Here is a 24,016-nt window from a genome sequence, read left to right on the forward strand (position 1 = left end):
CAGAGAGGGCGCAGCTCTGGCGATCCCAGACGGAGATGCGAGCTCGTCGAGGGCGGCTGAGGCAGCCAGTGCGACGGAGGCGAGGGAGTAGGAGGCGTCGAGGGCGGTGGAGCAGGCGAGGTCGTCAAGGTGGTGATGGGAGCCGCGGGGTTCTCTCCGCATCGGCTCCAGATGCGCGATTCCGGAAGGACGAAAATATCCCTCCGCAGATAATTTTTCCTGGATAAAAGTACCCCTCCACGATTCTACTACCACTAAGTGTGGTGGTAGTAGAAATAGATCTGAACCATTGGATCAAATAAGATCAACGGTTCAGATTTTTTTCTACTCTAGGTAGAAGGCACCGGAGTGAGACTCGATTCATTAACCATGGTCAATAGAGTAAACTAAGAGCGAGATCTACTAATCTAAAGCTGACGGTTAAACTAGCTTTTGATTGGGCCACGTGGCACCCATAAGTTATCAAATTAATCCTAGATTTCATCAAAGAAAAAAAAAATCAAAAGATAGAAAATGGCATAAGTTTTCTATGACAATTCTAAAAGCAAGCAGTACCTTAATCTAGTTCTTAAAAAAAATAGTAACTTAACATCACAACATGTATAACATTAGAACATTCCGATCAGGTGGGATCAAAAGGAGGATGTAGCCCATATATGCTGGTCCACTTAAAACTTACATATAGAGACATTTACTTAAAGACCCTAATTTTTTTATTTGGGAGAGTGATCCAGTTGTAGAAATCGCTTAGGATTTATTGCCAATTTACAACATATATTGTTGAGAATTATACATTTCCATGTTATTTTTTCAAATAGGAATATCGCAAATATTCCATTCCACACATCTTTTAGAATTAATCATTAAAAATTAAACTAATTTTGTATATAACCCCATACATTTAACCTCCCTAGCTTTTAGTATTTGAATTTCACGTACATTGGTCCATCCATGTGAACAAATTGACTTATCTTACACCACTTACTTTAACTTGATTTTGTGGAATATGTCTAACTAAATGATTTCCAGTTGATACAATTGCCATGTGTTCCAGAAATAAATTTCATTCCAATAATTTCATTTCTTTTTTTATCAGCCTATTTGCTTCTGCTTGTATAGAGTAAGGTATTCAATCTCTCAAGAAAAAGAAGGAATAAAAATGGTCAATTTATATATATCGAACAAAACCAACAATACCACCGCATGCTATATTAATTGGAGCGCTGACCGACGAACCTATTTTCTAGTTAACAATATGGCTGGATTTGGTTACCTGCTCAAAGCCGATGGGTTGTCCATTCTGGTCAAATGAATCAACCAATCCTGTGGGTGTATTTCGTGGATCATACTAATAAGACATTTTGCTCATGTTGCTAATATGACTATAGTGTGTACTTCAATCATTATGGCATCTTCTCGACCTTGGACTATCACGTAGATGGTTACCAAAGAATGCCTCTCCTTCATGGTAACCTTCATGAGGAGGTATACATGCAATCGCCTTTTAGGCGTGGAACATTTACTTTTGTTTTCTCTAGTTCTATGTGCCCTAGACTAGCCGGTTTGGTCAGCGTCAATGCATCACGTCAATCGAAGCACTGAGTAAGTTGTTTTGTACTGGTTTTAATACTTAGGGGACGCGAGATATAACCGGTTTTGCGGTTGAGATATACGGGTTAGATTCAGCTGATAGTTGAGGGAGTCAAAAAGGACTTTCTGTTCATGTAAAATAAAAAAAGGCCGGATCGGGTAAACGAGTTGGACTTATGGTACTTAGGCCTGGCCGTATTTGGTTACGGCTTTTCTCCTTCCTTTTCCATGTGTAGGGTTTCAGCCGCCGATAATCCAGAGACGTAGGGTTTGGAGAGTGTTCGAGAGGTGTCGATCGCGGGCGGCGATGAGGGACGGCGAGCGTGCGGAGGTCGGGGCGGCCGGGAAGAAGAGGAAGGAGGTGAGCGCGTCGTCGGACTCGGAGCCGGCCGCTGCGTCCGGGAAGAAGACGAAGAAGGAGAAGATCCTCCCGGCGTGGAGGGCCAATGCGATCCCATGCGAGGGGGGCGAGGTCCTGAGGAGGAAGAAGGAGGCGGTGGCGGCCGGCAAGCTGTGGAGCACGCCGGATATCCCGGGGGCGATGGGGAGCCATCTCTGGGATCCGATCGAAGTCCCGGCAGAGATGCTGGAGCTGTGGCTGGAGAGGCAAAAGGCGAATGCGGAGGCCGCGGCTGCGAAGAAGAAGAAGAGGAAGGTGTTCAAGTGCAGGGTGCCGAATAGCCTCGTCGAAGTGATGATCGCGCGGCCCTACAAGTGCGTTGATCACGATCGCTCTCAGGAGGAGCTGGCCGAACTTACTGTGTCACATCGCCAGGGCTACATCCTCAGGAAGTTCATCGATGAAAAGAAGATGAAGTACGAGCAGACCCTCATCGACCGGTACGTCAAGCAGGGCTATGCGGAGGACGAGGAGGAGGTCACCGATGACGATGACGATTGACGACGAAGATCCAGCTACCCTAACCTAGGTCAAATGTCTGCTGATCTGCTCATCAATGGCTATGGTGTAATCATCATCAGTATCATCTCCTATCTTATATGGTGCTCCACTTAAAACTTGCATACAGATGTATTTACTTAGGCTCTGATGGGGAACCTAGCGCATGATTAATTAAATATTAGCTAAAATAAATTTAAAAAATAGATTAATATGATTTTTTAAAGTAACTTTTATATAGATTTTTTTTGCAAAAAAACGCACTGTTAGTTTGAAAAGCGTGCGCACATAAAACGAGGGAGGTGAGTTGGGAAAGGGGAGATAAGACCCTGTTTAGATGGGACTAAAACTTTTAAGTCCCTATCACATCGGATGTTTGGACACTAATTATAAATATTAAACGTAGACTATTAATAAAACCCATCCATAATCTTGGACTAATTCGCGAGACGAATCTATTGAGCCTAATTAATCCATGATTAGCCTATGTGATGCTACAGTACACATTCTCTAATTATAGATTAATTAAGCTTAAAAAAATTATCTCGTGAATTAGTTTTTATTTATGTAATTAGTTTTGTAAGTAGTCTATATTTAATACTCTAAATTAGTGTCTAAATACAGAGAAAGTTAAGTCTCTGGATCCAAACACCACCTAAGAACACAGCCTTAATGACCCTAAGTTTTTTTTTATTTTGGGAGAGTGATCCCACGGTACAAATCGCTCAATTTATAATTATAACATACTCCTTCCATTCCATAATATAAGGCACAACCACTTTTCTTAGATGTTCTACAATATAACGCATGCATGCAAGCATGCAATTAACTATGACATCTTCTCCATTAAATTATTATTATTTTTAAATCCTCTACTCTCATGTTATCTAATCCTATTGGATGCATGGGTTATATTTATTAGGATGATTCAAACTACAAGATGATAATAATTATTTTTTAGTATTTGGGTTAAGGGTGGTTGTGTCTTATATTTTGGAATGGAGGGAGTATATAGTTGAGAATTATATATTTTTCATATTATTCTTTTCAAATAGGAATATCGCAAATATTCCATTTCATACATATTTTAGAATTAATCATTAAAAATTAAACTATTTTTTATATAATCCCATACATTTAATCTCCCTAGCTCTTAACTATATGAATTTCACATACATTGGTCCATCCACATGAACAATGGACTTATCTTACACCATAAAAAAAGGAAAAAGGAACCTTCATGAGATATACATGCAAGATGCAACCGCCTCTTAGGTGTGGAAGTTCCAATTTTTTTTCTCTAGTTCTAGGTGCCCTAGATTAGCCGGTTTGATCAGGGTCAATACGCTACATTAGTTGAAACAGTCGAGTGAATTGTTTTGCACGGTTTTAATACTTAGGAGACGCGAGATATAACCCGGTTTTACGGTTGAGATATATGGGTTAGACTCGGCCAATAGTCGAGGGAGTAAAAAATTGACTTGTTTTATGTAAAACAAAAAAAGGGGCCGGATCGGATAAACGGGTTGTGCTTATGGTTAGGCCTGGCCATATTTGGTTCCTTCATCCTCGCTATCTTTTATTGGGATTGCTATATGTCATTCGACTGAAATATGGGGATGAAATCTTACAGATTTTGGACCATTGGATCCATGCCAAGATTTGTGCTCCACCTTCTCCCCTCCAACTCCGGCGCTGGCGACACCCGGGTTAGGGTTTAGGGTTGGGGTGAGGGTAGGAGGAGGGGTTGGGGGAGGGGGAAGAGGGGGGCTTAGAGGGATGGCCGTGGGTGGCGGAGGACCGGCGGTGGGCGGCGAGGCGGCGGGGGCAAAGCAAGAGTGCGGTTAGGAGGCGGCGGGCGGTGGTTGCAGATCCGGCGGCGAGGGGCCGCCAGAGACGGGGAAGATGGAGGGGGCGGGGGCACCTCGCCATCGCCGCCATGAGGAGAAAGAGAGGGGGGAGGGGGCTCGCCGACGCAGTTGATTCTTTCCAGCCGGCAAGGCAGGCGGCGGCACGGTGGGGCGGTGGTGGTTGGGAATCGCACGATGGCGTGAGGACGGGAGGAGTGGTGGCAGCGATCTGAACGGGGAAGGAGAGGAGTTAGGGTTAGGGGGTTTGCACGAATCTTAAAACATATCTAATGGTCCAAAATTTAAATGATAGGAGGTGGGATTTTCTGTCACAAGATATATAGACAACCCCTTCTTTTATATGTTCCTCTTAATTTTCTCCTTCTGTTCCTTCCGTGTGTAGGGTTTCAGCCGCCGAAAATCTTGGGAATCCACAGAGACCGTGTCGATCGCGGGCGGCGATGAGGGACGGTGAGCGTGCGGAGGTCGGGGCGGCCGGGGTGAAGAGGAAGGAGGCGAGCGCTTCGTCGGACTCGGAGCCGGCCGGGAAGAAGGCGAAGAAGAAGATCCTCCCGAAGTGGAGGGCCAATGCGATCCCGTGCGAGGGGGGCGAGGTCCTGAGGAGGAAGAAGGAGGCGGTGGCGGCCAGCATGCTGTGGCGCACGCCGGATGTCCCGGGGGCGAGCGATGTCTGGGATTCGATCGAGGTCCCGGCGGAGATGCTGGAGCTGTGGCTGGAGAGGCAAAAGGCGAAGGCGGAGGCCGCGGCTGCGAAGAAGAAGAGGAAGGTGTTCAAGTGCAGGGTGCCGAATAGCCTCGTCGAAGTGATGATCACGCAGCCCTACAAGTGCGTTGATCACAATCGCTCTCAGGAGGAGCTGGCCGAACTTGCTGTGCCACATCGCCAAATCTACATCCTCAGGAAGTTCATCGATGAAAAGAAGATGAACTACGAGCAGACCCTCATCGACCAGTACGCCACACAGGGCTACGCAGAGGACGAGGAGGAGGTCACCGATGACGATGACGACGAAGATCCAGCTACCCTAACCTAGGTCAAATGTGTGCTGATCTGCTCATCAATGACTATATATGGTGTAATCATCATCAATATCATCTCCTATGTTATTTGCAACCGGTGATTATTCCTGTATATGTACCTTGCTACTGGTATTAATTGCTACTTTTGCAATCGATGAATCGATACATGTGTTTTATGCCTGTATTAAAATCACTGGTTCACAATATTTAATTTGCTGCTGATTAGTCCTAGTGCATTTGCAAGATCCTGGAAGGTTGTGCGTTGTGCCAAAGGAACGGCTTTGATAGCTTCAGGGTCTATCTCTATTCTTTTGCGACCACAATTAAAGTTAAGCTTATTTTTCACACCTTCTATCCCACCATTCTGTCCTTCCCGCCACACCCTCTGCACAACTCTAACTGGCACATCAAACTGCAGTGCAACTGCCTTGGAGACTCCATGGTGCATCACAGGAGGATGTGTGCATGCTAGCAATTTCAGATATATGGCGATCTTCAAGTCATCCGGATAGAACCTTCTCTTTTTCACAGTCCCACCTGCAAATGACAAAGAAAAATCAATAGTGAAATTGGGAATACGGTAGTGTAGCAATCCATACAAATACTGAAAAAAAACAGTTTAATTCTGAAAACATATGCAATCCATACAAATATTGAGTCTGTAACTCTGTTGCTAATATTTTCAGGTTGGTACTAGAAGTAATTCATAAAGACTTGACATGATATATATGTCTGTGGTAGGTGGAAGCTAAATTCATGATTGAAGGATAGGGTTGTTTAATTTCATGATTGAAGCTAAATTCATGATTGAAGGGTATATATGACCGTGGTAAGCTAAATACATACTGTTTTCAGATTTTTGCAGACAAGATGTTTTCTAACCTACAGGAGTCGGCGAACAGATGTTTTGCAATGATAAAACTATACTCATTGAACTATAAGCGCTGAACAGATCATGTAGGCAGAGAGCTAGGCAAAAACAGAAACTAAAAACAAAAGCTATCTGGTGGCAGTACCTCCATCTCCGGCAGCGGCATCTCCTTCGCCTCCATCTTGGGCGGCAGTACCTCCGTCTCCGGCGGCAGCACCTCCGTCTCCGGCGGCAGCATCTCCTTCGCCTCCGGCAGCATCAGCATCTACGATAGCAAACTGATTCAAAATCAAACTATAGGTTATTAGGTTCCTAAACCAAAAACAATGGCACATAGATAAGTACCTTCATCTGCATCAGCCCACACCATGTCATAATCAAGGTCATGAGCCGGCCCAATCCAATCGCCAATGGCATCCCAATCTATGGGAGGCTCAAGATTGAGGTCTAACAATTGTGCCGCCGCCATTGATCATCTACAGCTTTGTGTGTGGTAGAGGCAAGGAGGAGAAGATTTGAAAACTGAACTCGTTGGTGCATGCCGTCGTCAAATCGCTGCTTATATAGGGCCATTGAACCTGTGAAGTTCAATTTTTGAATTTTGCCCGGGCATAACCCCATCCGTTTTCAGCGAGCGATCGCGAGTAGGCGAGCGAAAAATTGGCGTGGCAAAAAATTATTTCGCGCGATCGCGAGCGCTGCTAATCCGAACGGTTAGGCGAAGGATTTTGCGGAGCCGAAGCGTCACGCTCGCATGCACCCAGCTTTAATTGTGGGCCGAGCCATGCAGGCCTTGGATAGCTGATAAGAGCCTGGGCTTATCTTTCTTAGTCTGTGTGTCAAGCTAAAATATGATGATCAAAAATAGATGGAGGGAGTAGTATTCTTACTAGTAGTTGATTGATATCCCCAATCTCGATGTTTCACTACTTCTGCCGTAACCTTGTTTTGTAATCATATGTATGTTCTATTTCTTCAGTTGTTTTGGAATCCACCGGTTCTCATTTCTTGGATCAATTTGGCTTTACCGTCCTTAAGCCGTTGTTACATGATATCAGAGGGCTTGTTTGGATCAATGCCTTACCAATTTTTTGTAGTGCCAAAACATAGGCAAGTTTTGGCACTACCAATTATTTGGTAGAATAAATTTGGTATTCATCTTATTTAGTTTGCTATCAAAATATAGCCAAGTTGTGATACTATAGTGAAGAAAGTTCTAGATTGCCACCAAATTTGGTATAGGCATTACCAAAAAGTTGGCATCAATCCAAACAAACAAACGGTGGGTACTATTTAGACTACGAAAATATTGGTAGAGCAAATTTTGGTAGCAATCCAAAACTGTCCAGAGTCTTCCTCGTCAAATGACATAAAGCATTGCATTGTTCCTTCACCAATGCACACATGGTACATCTCTGTGTGCATTGGTACCAAAACCAGAATATTCCAGAGTCCAAGTGTCCAACTTGTATATGTAGATTGCGGTCATCCTTATGTAGTTTGCCCTGCAAAGCCTGCCGTCATGTCCAGGTATTATATTTTCTGTCAATGAAATGCATTTTTACATTCTATGGAAGGGAATTAACTACTCCCATCCTAGAATTGTTGAAGGAAATGATCAACAGTGGATTGGCAAAACAGTGGACAATCGCCCTCTGGAGCAAGCTGCCTGGTAAATCTTATCTGTAGCAACCTCAAGCTTCGCTCTTCTCTTCGGCGAGCTAGACAGTAACGAAGACTCGTTCCCACGAATGTAATTGATAACTACTAGCTACCGCATCACTAGGCGATGAGAATCAGCGGACTACTTGCAATCTTCATTCTAGATATACCTCTTCATTAAGCATACTTTATTATATTTTGTTTTCACAAAGGGATTCCGGTAAGATGGATCAGTTTGCTACAAAGAGTTTACAAGGTACATTTGATATATTCAATATTTACATAGTAGGAACAGTGGGGGTGCAAATGCCTGACGAGGCTCATTAAGAAATAGTGAGGAACAGGGTCAAAAGAAGAGAAGTCCGATCATGCTCATTCAGAAATTAGGTGCCCATGATTTACAGACCTGGCCAACATTGATGTTCAGCACAAACAAACTAGCAGTGTAAACTGTATAGGCAGTACAAGATAATCTCCTTTCACTAATACAGAAATATCCTTTTGACAGTGACCTATTCGATGAGGTTCGTAAAACAACTCATCTAGTTTGGCTAACATAGACAGTGCGGTTTCTTGCTGGTAGGCAACCAAAAGAGTGCAGAGGGCATCGTGTCGTCAGTTTGCCAGGTTCATAAAAGACCAGCTTGAAGGGCATAACTCCCGCACCGTGTTCCCATCCTCATCCTTGATTTGAACATCAGCATGATGCTTGACAAGCAACTCAGCAATATCTTCTCGCTCACAGAGGACAGCATAGTGAAGCGCTGTTTGTCCTTCATTGTCCTGAATATAAAAGGGACATGGACAGTGTTGCTCATTGATCTCATTATAATGTTTAGACTTTTTCAGGGAAGCAGTGCCTATCAAACCAATATATATCCACTAGTAGTACCTAGCCGTGGCAATCTCATATTTATTGACACTATTATATGGCCACAATGAATAGCAACTTTTTATTCAATGTAGTACATAATGTAATCCCAATGAAAATGCCACGCCAAGATATATTACCAGCTTCTTGCTCCAATTACATACTCACCAACTTTATCAGCGCGTGAATTCTACTAGAATGCACTGAGTGAAGCATTAAAGGTAGAGTCAAGTACCTGAGCATTCACGTCAGCATTTGCATTGACAAGAATCTCAACAGAATTTAGATGGCCACGGTCGACAGCCCAATGCAGTGGAGTTCTGCCTTCACTATCTGAAACCATCATAAATGAAACTATGCTTAGATGAGCTATGCTAAGCCTAAGCTACAAAGAGAACATAATGGTGAACAGTTCAGAACACAAACCTCTCATGTTGACTTCTACACCAGCAGCCAGATGCTTCGCTATGTCATCAATTGCTCCTTCCCTTGCTGAAACATGGATATCGCCAAGTTCACTGCAGTTACAGATAAGTTTGTTGCAATCATGGAAACACTGTCATGTAACTAGATGACTGAATAAATAATGCTTAATAGCACCAACATGGAGATAATTAGTTGCATACTTCATGAAATAATTAATCATGTCATTGTTATTTGCTATGATTTATCAGCCATAAGAGACGATGCCCAAATACAAACCTAACTGAACTTGAATCAAGGCCGTTTTAACACATAATAATAAGACCAAAGGTACAGGATATACTTCGTGTCGAAAACTTACGAGTCATTTCCCTGATCTTCCTCCTCATACATTAAACTGCTAAATACAGGTCCCATTGGTCCCTTCGAACTTGAAGCAGATACTGTGGTATCTTCATCTTTCCTTTTCTGAAATCATGTAAATCAGATTATCAAATAAGCCAATATAGTGATGGGATCCCAACTAGCACAAATTGAGCGGTGTTTTTTTTTTCAGGAATCATGTAAAGCAGACTATAAAATAAGCCAATACAGTGATGGGATCCCAAGTAGCAAAATACGAACAGTACAAGAGGACATAAGAGAATTACCGTGCTCGAACCCATGCTCCAGTTAGGGAATAGCTCATCCACAACTGTGATGTACTTCTGCATAGCTTCTTCTGTCGGCATAGCACCCAATTTATGCCAAGCATTCCTTGGATATTGACACCATATGAAAATTAGGATACTTGTAAACTAGATTAAGTCTTTAAAATTGACAGAGATAGACAGCGCAAAAGACAAACAGTATGATGTTAATAAAAGTTAGCTGCAAACAGTAGATATCTTAATTCAGACTCCAGTGCCAAATTCAAAAGGGTAAATTCAAAACCACCAAAGGAAGTCAGGAAACAATAAATCAAACAACATAATGCAAAAGTAAGTTGAATTGCAGCATCTGACTGAGGAATGCTACTATTTGTGAGATCATCGAGCTACCAGGAGATTTCACTTCCAATGAACCAAACCTGTAAACCTAGAGGCAATAACAATGAGTTAAGTTTCTAACAAGAATCATAGCTACAAGATTAACACACAGGAATTTATGAGTCTCCTCTGGTCAGTGCAAAGCACAAAAAACCTACCACCAGATTTCGTGATCAGCAATTCTAGCAGTAACTGAACCTAAACTTAGATAACGATAAATTTCGATCCATTTCCCTAAACCCTCGAACTGAAACAGTGGGGGTTAAGCGGAGCCCGACTCTAACAGATGCTTGAACTAAATCCAGAAGAGAAAAAAGATCAGGGAGGCAGGGGGATCGAATCTACCACTTGGCGCGGGCCTTGAGCTTGAGGGCGGACGGCTGCGGCGCGGTGCAGGGCCCCTCGGTGGCGATCTTGTAGAGCCCATAGAGCTGAAGCTGGGCTTGCTCGGGGACGCTCGTGCCAGACGCAGCGGAGGCGGCGACGAACGCGGAGGCGGCGCTGAACTCCTCGTCGAGCTCCGTGCTCTCCACGCCCTCCCAGTCGCTGTCGCTGTCGCTGCCGCTGCCGTCGCTGGTGTCCCCATGGCCGCCGTCGAGGGAGGCCGGAGGTGGGGCCGGGGCGGCGGGGGTGTCCGCGGCGGAGGGGGAGGTCGGCGTGGAGCGGGTGATTCGGAGGTTGTCCTCCTTGAAGGCGATGACCGTGGAGATGAGCTTGGCGACGAGGAAGGCGAAGAGGAGGCCGATTACCGCCGCCTGGGCAAGCTCCTGCCAGTCGCCGCCCATGGCCGACGCCGACGCCGACGAGTCGCCGGGGCGAGATGGGATGCGCCGCGGATGGAGGCGGCGGCGGAGAAGAGAAGAGAGAAGAGGACTTGGGTGATATTTTGTCGAGGGCCCCTTGCGCTTTTCGTTTATAGAAATTTTGGTAAAAATATTCCCAATTGTGGGCTTAGAATTTGGTAATTGGACGCCTAATCATGGGCTCTCGTCATGGTTGAAATTAGAAAGATCCAACAAATATCTGCCAAAAGAACTGGATCACTAATCACTTCCACTTGAGATCACACACGAGTGAATATATTTTGGTGTTTTTTTTAATTTTCAACGTAAACCTTAAAGATGGTGATGAGTGGTGAATCCTAAAACATTGAGGTAGATGGATTTTTGTTACTTTCCCAACCTTACATCAAATAGAAAAAAAGTCTTTTGAAGTGAGGTGGAAATGATGGCAAATATAATGTGACCCTAAGAAATTATAACGACGGTAGTTTTATTTTAATTTTTGAAACTTTAGAGTGTATGGCGTGGTTCTCTTATTCAATTTTCCGTTGCAGTGCACAGTCATTCAGCTGGTAGATGAAACATCTTGAGCTTCCATATATTTATTGATACAGATATATAACCTGTTTATTTTTAACTTTTGTTTGGTTCAACATGAACAAATATCTTTGCAAAATCCTATTAGCATTTATGGATCCATAGCTTTTTTGTATGTTTGGATCGGCAGCACGAACAGACGACCTCACTCCACAAAATTCAACGCAAGTTAACCATAGCCTATAATAATTTCATCATAAGTCCATTTTTAGCCAAGTATTATCCAAATAGCCACCTCTTGCTTCATGTAAATTTGCAGCTCTTATAACCTGTCAAGAGAAAAAAAAATCATGTACCACTAGTAATAAATAAAAAAAAGGACATTTAAACTTAATTAATGAAACTACACTATTATTGTTATTAAGTAGAAGATAAATTAATATACTCCATCCATTTTATATTATAAGTCACTTTGACATTTCTTCTAGTCAAACATTTTTAAGTTTGATCATGTTTATAAAAAAAATAGTTTTTCAATAAAAATAAACATATTATCGAGATATATTCAATGTTAGACTTAATAAAACTAATTTGATGTCGTAGATATTGCTAGATTTTTTTATAAATTTTAGGAAAAAGGTCAAAACGTCTTGGGATAGTACTTACTAGGATCGACGGTTGTGATAACGCCGGTCTGGCCGAAGTCACAGTCAAACTCATGCTGGCCGTTGGATTGAAAGTAAAGATTCATCGCGAATGCTGCGTGCGCCTGCACGTTGTTGGGATCGTAGCACGAACCCCCCGCCCGGATCGCGCCACAGTCGATGCCACCTTGTCCGCACACGAAGTCGATGTTCACCTGGAGCGCCACCTCGTCCGCCGCCGGCTTCGGCACGCACCACCGCCGCCGCCCATCCTCCGCCGGCGCCAGCGCCGGCGCCGGCGCCGGCGTGACCTTCGTCCCGACGATCTCCTGCGGGGCGGTGAGGATGCCGGCGTCGTAGACCGGCGTCATGTCGGCGTGGTAGAGGCCAAAGTTGCGCTCGGACACCGGGCCGGGCTTGAGGTTCTCGTCAAACAGGGAGAAGATGGAGAGCTCGAAGGTGCGGTTCGGCATGAGCGGCGTGCCCACGCCGGAGCCGAGGTGGCGGATGGCGTTCTTGTTGTAGTCCCTGGCGAGGTCGGCGCCGGCGCCGACCTCCCAGTACTCGCCGGCGGACGGCCACCCGGTCCCGGACACCACGACGTCGACGTCGCCGAACCCGAGCCGCCGCATCGCGGAGTGGACGGCGTCGAGCTGCGCGTCGAGCATGTTGGCGTAGAGCAGGCCGGTGGCGTTGTCCGTGACGCCGTCGTTCACCCGGAACAGCACGTAGTCGAGGGTGTCGTTGGTGAGCCCGCCGTAGAACGGGTACGCGTTCACCATGAACGGCGCGCCCGTCGCGCGCAGGAAGCCGAGCAGCGGCTTCACGACGGCGGTGTCGTAGCCGTCGTGGAACCGCCCGGCCGACGGCGGCGTGGACGCGGCCAGGATGCCGAGGGAATGCGGCGTCGACACCTTGATGATCTCGCGGCGGCGCGGCGACGGCGGCAGCACGGCGGCCAGCGCCGCGTGCAGGTTCCGCATGGCCGGCACGAGGCTGAGCAGCAGCGTCCGGTTGGCCTGCGAGATCACCTCGTCGCCGACGAGGACCCGCGAGACGTTGGTGGCCTCCGCGTACGGCGCGACGCTGGCGCGCACCCACCGCCGCGCGGACGCGCGGCTGGCGGCGAGGCGCGGAACGTCGGCGTTGGGGACGGTGACGTCCACGGCGAGGCCGGTGCCGGCGAAGGCCCGCAGCGCGCGCGGGTCGGCGTCCAGCAGCCGGACGCGGTCGAAGATGGTGTCGCGGGAGAGGAACCGCGCGACGTCGGCCGGCGGCGGCATGGTCGTCCCCCGCATGCCGTAGGTGACGCCGACGCCGCCGGCATCCGTGCCTATTCCAAGAAGACGAACCAGTGCTTACGTCATGTGTCACGTCACACTGATTCACACACTGGCTCAAATTTGCATAGTGATTAGTGACCTTACCTTTGACAATGGAAATCGAGAGTAGAGCAACTGAGAGGAGGACACCAAGCATGTTTGGAAGCTTGTGTGTGCTTTGCTCTAGCTTGTTAATTACTGTCACTGACAAGAGTGAGTCTTGATTTGTGAGATAGTGGCAATGCAATGCAGCACGCAATTCTTAAAGGATGGGAGCTTAGGTTGTTGCGTGATGACAGAGTAATCTGTATCGTGATTCTTTCTGGGGAGAGGAGATGTTAAAGCCTAGGATCATATGACTTCAGTATCGCTTATGTTTTCTGGACAGTTCGTAGGGTTCCTTTGTGTTGTAGATGAAAGGGATTCTTTTCTTTGGCTTTGAGTTGTAGGTGTCTTTGGTCGATTTGTCTGCGCTTTTTGTTCTTGCTCGTTAGCTTTTGTCCCTTTCCTCACAAACACTTTTGAGACAAATTGGAGATCGGTGAAGCTTCAAATTAAGTGGTCTAAATGTGCTGAACGATGCTTATTTCAGCCCTACACCACACGAACTCTGTTGAACAAAAGAAACAGAGCACAAAAGAGAGAGGGAGAGAGAGAAGTGAGAACAATGAACTGTTGCCACTGCAAACATAGCATATTTAGCAGCCCTACACCACACGCATTCGTCAGGTAAAGCCAAATCACGACGCTGTAACATGGTAACAGAACGTATAATAAATTTTGAGTTATAGCCAACCACAAGAGCATGTATGATACAAGGAGATTTCCAACGAATGAGCGATGAACTGATCACATTTTTACATCGGTAGCACCTAAAGCTGATTCTCCCAAGACCCAACCCCCTGGGGTATCGAGACAGTGCCAGCTTGTTCTGTAGACAACACAACGAGTCATTTCTATTCACCCACACATAAACAAGGGCATTCGACCGACGTGTTGGACGCAACGTTTTCTGTACCTCATGAGGTCAGTTTTGTTCCTTCACTAAAGAATCTGCCATTCCTCCTCTCCTGTTTCACCTGAGGCATCGAGGTCCTCGACATTGATGTTGCCATCCCCTGAGATGCCCAACACATCGTCCTGATTGTACATTTGTTTTGACGGTTGAACCGACTGCACAACAGTGAAGAGTGGTGCTCCATTGGCTTTATCTACTAGCTCAGTGGCGCGAGAACAGAAATCATCGAAGTCATCTACATAAGCAGGCAGACAGTAAATAAGAAAACCAAGATTAGAGTGAACTTAAAATGATGACGCGACATTTGTTCGACAATCACAGTTCACCTTTATCACGGCAGTAAAAACCAATAGCCAATGACGGATCTATCAGGTCTAGGGCCAAATCTCGTACAGTGCTGTCAAAGTGCAGCTAGATAATAAGTTTTTTCATTATTGAAAAATTAAAAGGATAACGAATATTAGGTACCATTTACCAAATCATAACTGCAATTGCGAACATACCTGCAGTGGTATGAAGAAGTGTCTGCCTCTATGTTATCAGCTGCAATATCAACTGCCTGAGATGTAGAGAACACCCCACTGTAACTACCATAGCTCAAAAATGAAAAACAAAAATAGCTCCCTAGTCATTACATTGATAAATACAAAATCCATCTACTTCTACAAGGTTACTAACCAAAATGGATTCCAAGCAAAAAGGGATACTGCAAAAATAGCCAGATAATAACGGTCGCTGACTGCATGCATAATAGACAAAGGCGAACACTAATATACCGCTTTGCTGTTTTTTTGTGTTGCCATTGTTGTGAATGGGAGGACAGGGCACCATTAAAAAGGCATGAATTACTTATCACATTGATGAAATCAAGATTCTAAATTACAACCTACTACATATGAAAGTTTTACTTATTGACCAGATTGCAGATAGAAAAACACATCTATAAAATTGGCGCTCATATATGCTAAGTAAATAATGCAGTTTTACCATCTGAACTTCATGGGGATCTAGGTAGAGCGCCCTGTCATCCTGTACCCCAGCAATGTAGGTTGATGTTCCAGGCTTTCCACCCAAAATCCCCAAGCTCTGAGGAAATGTGAACGTCTCCTTTAGTAAAGGAATGTACCTGATAGTAAGGGCAATGGCAGGAAGTGATTAATACTAGAAACAACCATCAGTAGAAACATCAACCGTTCAAGGGTGACCATATGAAGCCTACAAAGAATGAGATTTAATAGCTTGCTGCTTACCTTGGATTAATTTTGTCAAGACCAAGAACCAGAGGGACCAGCAAAAGAATCGGTGACCAAGTTGATTGACCTTTGTTGAAATCACAGCAAAGCTGAGCAGCAACATCAATACAAACAACTGGAGCTCCACCTCTTTCACCATCTTCATCACCGGATACCACATAAAGAGCCATAGGGAAACTTTCATTCCCATCAACAACTTCATGTTGCTCCCTATTGGTGCGGACAAGGGTTTGCCATGCCCGACACATGGCGTATGGACCCACCCATGATCCAGCAGCCAGACCATAACTATTTCCAGCTTGAAGTAAATTGTGAATTGAGAAAGCACAAGCTTCAGAATCACCAAACATGTGTAAGATCCCTATATATTCTGGGTTATATGGCTGCATATGAACATTTGATCATTGTAAAAGAGGCCCATCACCTACTACAACTGAAAAAAGAAAATTTTCATTGTCTTAAGATCAGCAGGTAGTCATGTATCTCACCTTCTCCAAGGGCCTTCTCCAAGATCTGCCAAGATGGTGGAAAATCAATGCCTGCAAAAATCCATCCAAGTACATTTTACAAATGCAGTGGTAAAAAAAATGCTGTTATTTCAATCAAATAAAGTCGACAAGCACCTGAGCAACCAGCATCTGGCTGCTTCTGACCATGCAGCCCCAGTTCACATCACTAGTATACTTGGAATCAGAGATGGCATCAAAGCCTGCAACAAAAAGACAGTGCAAACAACTCACAACTGATTTCCACACATTAACATGCTGTACCAGGCATATGGTCGTGTAAACAAACCTACCTCTGCGATAAGTGATCCATATCCTTGACGAGAAGTCCTCAAGAAATGTGGCATGCCCACTTTCGGAATCTGAGTCACTAGACGACTCCTCCGACGAAAGCTTGTAACATTTACCAAGGAACCACACATCACTTGAAGTGAGAACCTTGGAGGTGCCCAGAAAACGCCACATTGAGCCAGAGCACACGATCCTCCTCAATACCCTCGACCAATCATAGGATCCAGAGGACGATTTCGGCGACTTGTTTGCGGACGAATCCTGGTGCGCCTCAAAGATATTGAAAGGTGAATTGAAAACGCAGGACAGGATCGAGGTTTTCGATTGTTTCAGGCTACAATCCTCCTTCTGTTCCGAGCTAGAAGAACAAGGTGCAATGTTACCCTCGCACAACGGATCAGATGAAGACGATGATACACCCCTATCAGGCAAGCTCGTCATTACCTAACAACGCACGTGTGCATATTCCATCCGCAATTGGGTCTCCTACCGAAGCAAAATCAATCTCCTGTCCAAGAACGACAGGAGTACCAATCAGGTGGTGTTGGCACAGTTCCTTCCTTTCACGATTGTACTTCAGCACGCATCAAACGAATCTTCTGCAACGCAACAAACTGGATGGGCCAATTATTACATTTATTCATTCATTGCAGAGAAAGAAATATGCGGATTAGATTAGCCACAGCAAAAGTGAAACAGACTAGAACAAAACTCCGAACACAACCCAATCAAGCAAGCTAAGAGAGTCCATCACCAACAAAAGAACACAGCCCAATTCCAGATGGATCTCTGCAGTTTTACTCCACGCAGGCGGTGCGGCGAAGGAAGGCTTGGGGGAGAGGAATACCTTGGGGGTTCGAGAGTCGAGACCGAAGCGTGGCTCTTCAGTTGAGGCCGAAGCGACGCGTGTCCGGCGGAGAGCCCGAATCGCCGCACCCCCGTCCGCGTGGGGGAAGAGGATAGATAGAGAAAGCACGGCGGCAGCGAAGGCCGGAGCACCGGCGGCGGGGAGGGGAGGGGAGGGGAGGAGCAGCCACGGCGAGGCGGCGAGGTGGGGGGTGGCGTGGCGGACGCGGGGAGGAAGCGGGAGACGAGATGGAGACGGCGAATCGCGGCCGAATCGGCTGGCTCGCGAGGAAAGGAAGAGGGAGTTTAGTTGGTGGGATGGTTACCCTGGCCCCACCAGTCAGTGACCGCGGTGGGCGACGGGTTGGTGTGTCTGTTGGTTTTGTGGTGCCGTGGCGTGCAACAGATACCACGGAGTAGAAGTAGAAGAAGATGCTTATTAATACGCTGGTATTCCCTAATTATTTTGGTGTTTTTCTTTAAGCATAGATGCTAGTGGTAGCGGAATTTGCACGGGCACGTCAAAGACCATCCATTTGTGTTTGTTCCAAACGTGCAGAAAACTAATCGTGTCATCAGGGTATCTATCCGTTTGGATTTGCGTACCAAGAGAATTTAGTCGCATCGTTTCGCATGCTATAACAAAATAATGTACGAAGATGTTTTTACGTTTGTTTTTAGCGATTTAAGAGTCAATGCTGAATATATAAATCACAATGAAAAGTTAAAATCAACTTAAAATTTAAATTCTGATTAGAATAAATTGCATTTTACACGGGGGTAGAATGTATCTTGTTTCACTTTACATCAGAGTATATAAAATAAAAATCACTTCGCAAGATCAACAGAGAGCAGCGAGCAGCGACGTGCGATTTGAGATTTGACAGTTCCACAATGAAACAACAGTGCGGTACTTTCTCAGTTATTAGTACAGATATCCTCAAACAGGACGCATATAGGCGAGTCACACTCACACATGAAACCTGGGAACCAGAAAGTGGTAATAACTAGCAGGGACTACAGCAAATGGTCCTCTTCTATCCATACTCACACCCATACTTGACCAGCAACTTAACATCCTAACAAACGAACGAATTAAAGAAGCCAATTCCTATCTGCTGCTGTCGCCGATGTTCCTTTCTATCATCACAAGTCAGCCGCAAGGAAGTTGCCAGGCAGGGCAATCTGCCAATCAGAGAACAGTGAGTTGTTTCTTAAAAACAAGTTCAACTGGCATCTTGGTGTTCTCATGAATCAAGAATTTAGGGTCAGGAGAGATAATTACCTTCTCGCCCGGCTTGAATGCTGGTAGACCTCTGTATGGGCAAGTACCACATCGAAATGCATCGCCCAACCCACACTGCAATTATCATTTCACACATAAGCATAACAGGAAGGCAACAAATCTGGGTAACAGGATGAAACTATGGATTTTCAGAGGGAGAGGACCAAAGGCAAAAAAAAATAAAATAAATAACACTTAAAAAGCAGTCATGCTCACATTGCCACAAGCTGACTGAGGGTTATTGATCTGTTCTGATGTGAGATTTAGCTTCTCCACCTTCTCCTCAGCCTCAGCCCGGCCACAAGTACAGTTCTTGCATGCCTTCCTTGTGGCTCCCACCTCACAATCCCCAACTGGTAAAACATAAGCAAACCTTCAGGATCTACATATTAAATTTATAGACGTTGAACAAAGCTGAAGGGTTCTATAAAACAGTACCAACTGGAAGTTCTGGTTTCTTCAAGTCGTCTTCAGTCAAGAGGCTGTCTTCATCAATCAGTTCAGAATCATCATCAATCTGAATCTTTGGAAGACCCTTTGTGGCTTTCTTGAGGGGGAAGGAAGAGCCCATGCTCCAAGAGACCTTCTTTGCCTTAATCTGCATGTGATTCAGTTAGCACTAGAAAGTATGACGGCACAGAAGCATTAACACATATTGTGGCACTAGATCACTCACAGTAACAGAATGCTCGCTATCCTGGGAACTTGCAGCAGAAGCTTGCACGTCAACAAATCCTCCTAACAGTAGCTTGCGCTGAATAGAGTTATTGGGCTGATGAAGAGAAGATCAGAAGATCAGGGAGTGCAAATTAAGCATTACAAAATAAAGTATATTGGCAAAACAGTACATACATCCTGATCAGAGGGGGAACTCTGTATAAGCACCATGCCTCCAGCTTTAAGAACCCTGCTTATTTCAGTTATGAACAGATCGCCCAAGTTTTCCACTTTCTTAATGACAGCAAGAACAGAACCAACTGATGCATCATCAAAAGGTAACTTCCCACCTGAACCATGCCAACATGGAATGTTCAAAACGAGCTTATGACAAACCAAAATGTATACTACAAGGATAAGGTATACTAAAGCATAACAGAAATCGAAACTGAACATATAGCAGAGCAAAACAGTGTGTCGGTTGTAGGGTCCAAATTTTGGAATTTAGTAGTCATTGGTGAGAATTGCATATTGCATATTACCACTAGATGAATTTAGATAATCAATGCAGACATATAGGGAGATGTTCTCCAATATTTTCCCCTCGTGATTAATGCGAGCATATGGAAAAAAATTTTTCCTTCGTCAACCAATAGCGCTGTCTCACAGGTGTTCCCTATTTGGTCCTACATGTGGTGAAATGAATCTACATAGAATTAGCATATGAAGTATAATAAGGGGGCGTCGTCAGAAATGAGCTCCAATCCCAAACAGGTCTTTCAAGGAGCTACCATGAATCGATTGAACTAGTGTGATTTGTAGGGTTGGAACAAATCAAAACCAAAATCAGCAAAAGGACAAACGCTGGTAACACAGCCTAGGCACAATTCCAGATTGATTCTAAGCACGCAAAGTCCTAATCCGAGTAGATGGATTCAGTATTCAAACAAATTTCAGGCGAAAAGTATTCAAACAACCCAAACGAGACGAGGAGAAGCTCACCAAGCGAGGCGCACTGCGTGATGACCACCACCTCCTCCCGCGAGACCCCCGCGGCGGCCGCCAGATCCCCCACCGCGCGGAGCGGCAACGCCAGCTCGTCCGTCACCGCGAGCGCCGCAGCTGTCGCCGCCATATGGACGCAGATCGACGCACCACCTGCAACCGCGCAAGCGGAATCCAAAAAAAGCAAACCCCCAACCCTCAAAACGCGATCGGTCAATCGGTGGAGCAAGCAATCAGGAACCGGAACCAGATCGAAGCAGCCAGCCGACGATTCAACCGGCGTACGGATGGAGGGGCAGCCACGGCGAGGCGGCGGCGAGGGAGACGAGATGGAGACGGCGACCTTGCGGGCGAATCGGGGGCTCGAGAGGAAAGGGAGAGAGAGTTTAGTTGGTGGTCTGGCCCCACCAGTCAGTGACCGCGGGGGCGTCGGGTTGGTGCATCCGTTGGTTTTTGTGGTGCCGTGGAATGCAGCAGATACGTAGTAGTAGTAGAAGATACGCTGGTATTCCCATTTTGGTGCTTTTTCAAAAAGTTACTCCCCCATCGTTTGGCTTTTTTCTTATAAACCAAAACGGTTTATTAGGGAATAAAAATAAATTTATAGGTAAACGTTTTATATATGTGTTCTTGGTGACTTAAAGCCAATGCTGTAAAAGAAACTACGTTGAAAATATCTCAAAATCAATCTCAAATTTAAATTTAAAAATTCAAATTTTAGCTTTTTCTTTGGCTGTTTAGGCCATCAGATGGGAGCCTAGATGTAGTATAAACCTGGTGTAAAGGGAGATTACATTTTATCAACGTGCATTCTACTCTTTTGATTAGGACTAATAATAAGATGAAAAGGAGTCCTTTTAATATTCATATGCATCATGATTTTTTTAATGAATCGGCGAGCCGTCAATTTCATTGAACATAAAAGAAGTAAACAAAAGAAAAAAAAAGATGTACATGTATCCCGGGCTAACTAAAAATTAACCAATCATGGAGACTTCTCACGCCAGACCCAAGTTTTGGCCTCCTCCTTACATTTGCCAGTAAGCTGGCCATTGGAAGCATGATTGTGGCCCAAGAGTGAGGCCTAATCTTGTTTGGGCTGGGATGGCTGAACCGTATTGATCTACATGCTGCATCGTTCAAAACTTCAAATGCAAGCACGCGTGAATCCCTCAGCCAAATACTCCCACAAACATTTTTTTTTCCTTTTTCAAGTCACCACTAATCAAATCTTATGTTGTAAACCAACGCGCCTATTAACGGATTACCGGATCCGTTCCCTGTCCCTCCCACAGCAGTAGAGACGTGAGATGATGTAAATCACCCACGTCTATCCCTTTTTTTTTATACAATTAGGTGAAAATATGCATTGCATCAAGCCAGTCTCCCCGGCATGTTCTCGTCTCATGAGTTCATGTGCCGGTTCCAGCTCAACCTAGGCCAGAGGAGGCTGCTCGGCTCGTCTCTTTCTGCAAGATAAATGCTAGGAGGAGGTCATTGACCCGTACTTAATTCTTCTTTTTTTTTAATTCTCCTCAATAATTAATGGTTATTAGTAAGACACAGACTGTCAGAGTGGGCCATGCTGGCTACTTGGCCACCTTGGCTGGCACCTTCAACGACTTGCTATATGAGTTGGTGAAGATTACTGGCCATACTAGCAAAGGGGAAAGTGCCTGTGCAACATCATCATCAAGAAGAAGAAGAGATCAACGGCAAGAAGACTAGCGACTAGCGAGAGATCGATCGAAGAGAAGAGGAGAGATGGTGCACGGGAAGCTGGAGGTCCTCCTCGTCTGCGCCAAGGGCCTCGAGGACACTGACTTCTTGAGTAAACACACATCCTTCTACCTCTTCTTGCTGTGTTTGCAAAGCTTTTGTTTTTGATTACGCCATTTCTTCTCTTCTTTGCTGGTTGACTGCTTAATCGTTTCTTTAGGATTGTGAACCTGACAGATTAGATGCATGAACAAGGCATCAATAGATATCATGATTCATTACCAGTGAGGATACTAGACAGAGTGATCGAGGAGGGGCATTTCGCGGTTGGTTAAGCAATTATCAGCATGTTGTTCTAGCTAGATCATGGGTCAACGGTGACTTATAGTGCTTGATGTCCTGTTGTTAATGCCTAACAATTGTTTTATTTCACTTCATTACTCTAAAGCAAACCTAAAAAAAAATATGTATCTGCATGCGAAAACGACGAAGGATGGATAAAAGCACGCCAGTATATCGTGGAGTTTTGCTTGTGCTGTCCTGTCCTACACTCCTACTCGAGTAAAAAGTTAAAAACATCATAGCGTTAGAGTGAGAAAGCATGTGTACGTAGGGGCTAGACATACTCAATCACAATCTTCTCAAACTTTATCTGAGAATCACTGTTTTTTACGCTCTTCATTTGATGCCAATTTGTGTGTATTTTTGCCAAATCAGACGACATGGACCCCTACGTGATCCTCACCTGCCGCACTCAGGAGCAGAAAAGCAGCGTTGCAAAAGGTATTCGTTAACTGTTAGCACATACTAATTCCATTGCATTAGGAACAAGGTTCAGTGCTGTTGCTATGGAGCATCAACTGATTTGTACTGTACCTATACCTAAATGGGCGGGAATACGATCCTAATCTGATGAACCTCAATCTTTGCTTTCAAACGATTCAGGAGCAGGAAGCGAGCCTGAATGGAACGAGACCTTCGTCTTCACCGTCTCCGACGATGTTCCACAGCTCAATGTCAAGATCATGGACAGTGATGCCTTCTCAGCTGACGATTTCGTCGGTGAAGCAAAGTAAGCATCTAAATTATGGGTGACACTCTGCATTCTTCCATTTTAGCAGTGCACAGCTGAAATGCAGCTTCTGAACTCAAACATGTTTATCCATCTTGAGAGTAGAATCCCTTCTTCCATGAGACAACATGAGCTTCTGAAGAAAGTTCAGAAGAACACCTTTCTCTGAACATCTCTTCAGAGTGATATTTGTCAGTCTATGCATGTATGGTTCTTGCTCACCTGTGCAAAATTTCAGCATTCCTCTGGAGCCTGTGTTCCTGGAAGGCAGCCTTCCTCCAGCCGTCCACCGTGTCGTCAAGGAGGAGAAGTACTGTGGAGAGATCAAGGTTGCTCTCACCTTCACTCCAGCAGCGGTAAAAACACTTACCTCTGTCTCTTGCAACATCGATGGTGTTGTTGCCATTGTGTCTGAACATCTGGTTGGAGTGTGTGATGCTAATGTGCTGGACACTCGAATTTCTTCAGGAAACTCGCCATCATCACAACCACGAGAACGAGGGGGAGGGTTACAGCAGCTGGAACTGATTGCCTGCTACTAATGAGCATCAACGAGAGGAGATCTTGTCTCAAGAATTAATGTGCTTGTCAACAATACTCCGTGCTATGATGTCCTAAGAACTGAAACATCCATTTATATGTATATCCCAGACCATTGACTTGCTCTGCCTAAATTTTGTATATTTTTTACTACAAAGATGTGATGGTGTGAAATCCAGAATATTTTTATCGAATCATGCACTTTCTTTCATGACGAGGGCAAATCTACTTTGCGAACGCGACACCGACGCATATTTTCGCTGATATAAAATTAACCTTACCAAATTTTGGGAACACCAAAATTT

At 45.0% G+C, this 24,016-nt stretch overlaps 5 protein-coding genes across 13 annotated transcripts; 1 reads left to right on the forward strand and 4 right to left on the reverse strand.

Moving 5' to 3' along the window:
- Nucleotides 1-8,189: 8,189 nt before the first annotated feature.
- Nucleotides 8,190-11,136, reverse strand: LOC4337434 (acyl-CoA-binding domain-containing protein 4-like). Its single transcript, NM_001419989.1, has 6 exons — nucleotides 10,580-11,136; nucleotides 9,857-9,962; nucleotides 9,568-9,674; nucleotides 9,210-9,301; nucleotides 9,019-9,116; nucleotides 8,190-8,695 (listed from the first exon to the last, which is right to left on the reverse strand). Exons 1-6 carry the CDS (start codon nucleotides 11,017-11,019, stop codon nucleotides 8,528-8,530), a joined length of 1,011 nt encoding a protein of 336 aa, NP_001406918.1. The 5' UTR covers nucleotides 11,020-11,136; the 3' UTR covers nucleotides 8,190-8,527.
- Nucleotides 11,137-11,589: 453 nt separating this feature from the next.
- LOC9267851 (glucan endo-1,3-beta-glucosidase-like) lies at nucleotides 11,590-13,775 on the reverse strand. The gene is made up of 3 exons (XM_066309307.1): nucleotides 13,625-13,775; nucleotides 12,220-13,530; nucleotides 11,590-11,882 (listed from the first exon to the last, which is right to left on the reverse strand). Exons 1-3 carry the CDS (start codon nucleotides 13,674-13,676, stop codon nucleotides 11,857-11,859), a joined length of 1,389 nt encoding a protein of 462 aa, XP_066165404.1. The 5' UTR covers nucleotides 13,677-13,775; the 3' UTR covers nucleotides 11,590-11,856.
- A 495-nt stretch (nucleotides 13,776-14,270) lies between these two features.
- LOC4337435 (cysteine protease ATG4B-like) lies at nucleotides 14,271-17,713 on the reverse strand. 8 transcript variants are annotated; one of them, XM_066309208.1, is made up of 11 exons: nucleotides 17,435-17,713; nucleotides 17,032-17,201; nucleotides 16,590-16,945; nucleotides 16,414-16,499; nucleotides 16,279-16,329; nucleotides 15,788-16,173; nucleotides 15,525-15,663; nucleotides 15,041-15,096; nucleotides 14,864-14,934; nucleotides 14,538-14,772; nucleotides 14,271-14,450 (listed from the first exon to the last, which is right to left on the reverse strand). In XM_066309208.1, exons 2-10 carry the CDS (start codon nucleotides 17,049-17,051, stop codon nucleotides 14,564-14,566), a joined length of 1,374 nt encoding a protein of 457 aa, XP_066165305.1. In that variant the 5' UTR covers nucleotides 17,052-17,201; nucleotides 17,435-17,713; the 3' UTR covers nucleotides 14,271-14,450; nucleotides 14,538-14,563. The 8 variants fall into 8 exon arrangements, 5 of the variants coding, with proteins under 5 accessions (XP_066165305.1, XP_066165304.1, XP_066165303.1 ...); XR_010740500.1 differs by having other exon boundaries at nucleotides 14,271-14,772; nucleotides 15,041-15,124; XM_066309207.1 differs by having other exon boundaries at nucleotides 14,271-14,772; nucleotides 17,032-17,186.
- A 446-nt stretch (nucleotides 17,714-18,159) lies between these two features.
- LOC9266719 (anamorsin homolog 2-like) lies at nucleotides 18,160-20,819 on the reverse strand. Of its 2 annotated transcripts, XM_015778013.3 has the most exons (8): nucleotides 20,628-20,802; nucleotides 20,378-20,533; nucleotides 19,571-19,725; nucleotides 19,395-19,490; nucleotides 19,157-19,316; nucleotides 18,935-19,071; nucleotides 18,719-18,793; nucleotides 18,283-18,618 (listed from the first exon to the last, which is right to left on the reverse strand). In XM_015778013.3, exons 2-8 carry the CDS (start codon nucleotides 20,508-20,510, stop codon nucleotides 18,580-18,582), a joined length of 795 nt encoding a protein of 264 aa, XP_015633499.2. In that variant the 5' UTR covers nucleotides 20,511-20,533; nucleotides 20,628-20,802; the 3' UTR covers nucleotides 18,283-18,579.
- Nucleotides 20,820-22,039: 1,220 nt separating this feature from the next.
- On the forward strand, nucleotides 22,040-23,905 carry LOC4337436 (elicitor-responsive protein 3-like). Its single transcript, XM_015778750.3, has 5 exons — nucleotides 22,040-22,211; nucleotides 22,817-22,882; nucleotides 23,045-23,171; nucleotides 23,410-23,527; nucleotides 23,640-23,905. Exons 1-5 carry the CDS (start codon nucleotides 22,145-22,147, stop codon nucleotides 23,697-23,699), a joined length of 438 nt encoding a protein of 145 aa, XP_015634236.1. The 5' UTR covers nucleotides 22,040-22,144; the 3' UTR covers nucleotides 23,700-23,905.
- The last annotated feature ends 111 nt before the right edge of the window (nucleotides 23,906-24,016 follow it).

The sequence above is a fragment of the Oryza sativa genome, chromosome 4 (genome assembly GCF_034140825.1).
Source record: "Oryza sativa Japonica Group chromosome 4, ASM3414082v1".
NCBI classification, from domain to species: Eukaryota; Viridiplantae; Streptophyta; class Magnoliopsida; order Poales; family Poaceae; genus Oryza; species Oryza sativa.

Bases quoted from the DNA above. Each gene is read 5' to 3' on its own strand.
- LOC4337436 (XM_015778750.3), top strand. From the start codon at position 22,145: ATGGTGCACGGGAAGCTGGAGGTCCTCCTCGTCTGCGCCAAGGGCCTC. The intron at 23,172-23,409 runs GTAAGCATCTAA...GCAAAATTTCAG, and splicing joins GATTTCGTCGGTGAAGCAAA to CATTCCTCTGGAGCCTGTGT. The intron at 23,528-23,639 runs GTAAAAACACTT...GAATTTCTTCAG, and splicing joins TCACCTTCACTCCAGCAGCG to GAAACTCGCCATCATCACAA.
- LOC4337435 (XM_066309206.1), bottom strand. From the start codon at position 17,028: ATGACGAGCTTGCCTGATAGGGGTGTATCATCGTCTTCATCTGATCCG. The intron at 15,664-15,787 runs GTAAGCAGCAAG...CCTTACTATCAG, and splicing joins CTTGACAAAATTAATCCAAG to GTACATTCCTTTACTAAAGG. The intron at 15,097-15,524 runs GTAAAACTGCAT...TCTACATCTCAG, and splicing joins ATCCCCATGAAGTTCAGATG to GCAGTTGATATTGCAGCTGA.
- LOC9267851 (XM_066309307.1), bottom strand. From the start codon at position 13,676: ATGCTTGGTGTCCTCCTCTCAGTTGCTCTACTCTCGATTTCCATTGTC. The intron at 13,531-13,624 runs GTAAGGTCACTA...TTCTTGGAATAG, and splicing joins CTCGATTTCCATTGTCAAAG to GCACGGATGCCGGCGGCGTC. The intron at 11,883-12,219 runs GTAAGTACTATC...TTCTCTTGACAG, and splicing joins TATCACAACCGTCGATCCTA to GTTATAAGAGCTGCAAATTT.
- LOC4337434 (NM_001419989.1), bottom strand. From the start codon at position 11,019: ATGGGCGGCGACTGGCAGGAGCTTGCCCAGGCGGCGGTAATCGGCCTC. The intron at 9,963-10,579 runs GTAGATTCGATC...TCAATATCCAAG, and splicing joins CTCAAGGCCCGCGCCAAGTG to GAATGCTTGGCATAAATTGG. The intron at 9,675-9,856 runs GTAATTCTCTTA...ACATGATTTCAG, and splicing joins GGAGCATGGGTTCGAGCACG to AAAAGGAAAGATGAAGATAC.
- LOC9266719 (XM_015778013.3), bottom strand. From the start codon at position 20,510: ATGGCGGCGACAGCTGCGGCGCTCGCGGTGACGGACGAGCTGGCGTTG. The intron at 19,491-19,570 runs GTATGTACTGTT...TCTCTTCATCAG, and splicing joins GTTCCCCCTCTGATCAGGAT to CCCAATAACTCTATTCAGCG. The intron at 18,794-18,934 runs GTGAGCATGACT...TGATAATTGCAG, and splicing joins CTCAGTCAGCTTGTGGCAAT to TGTGGGTTGGGCGATGCATT.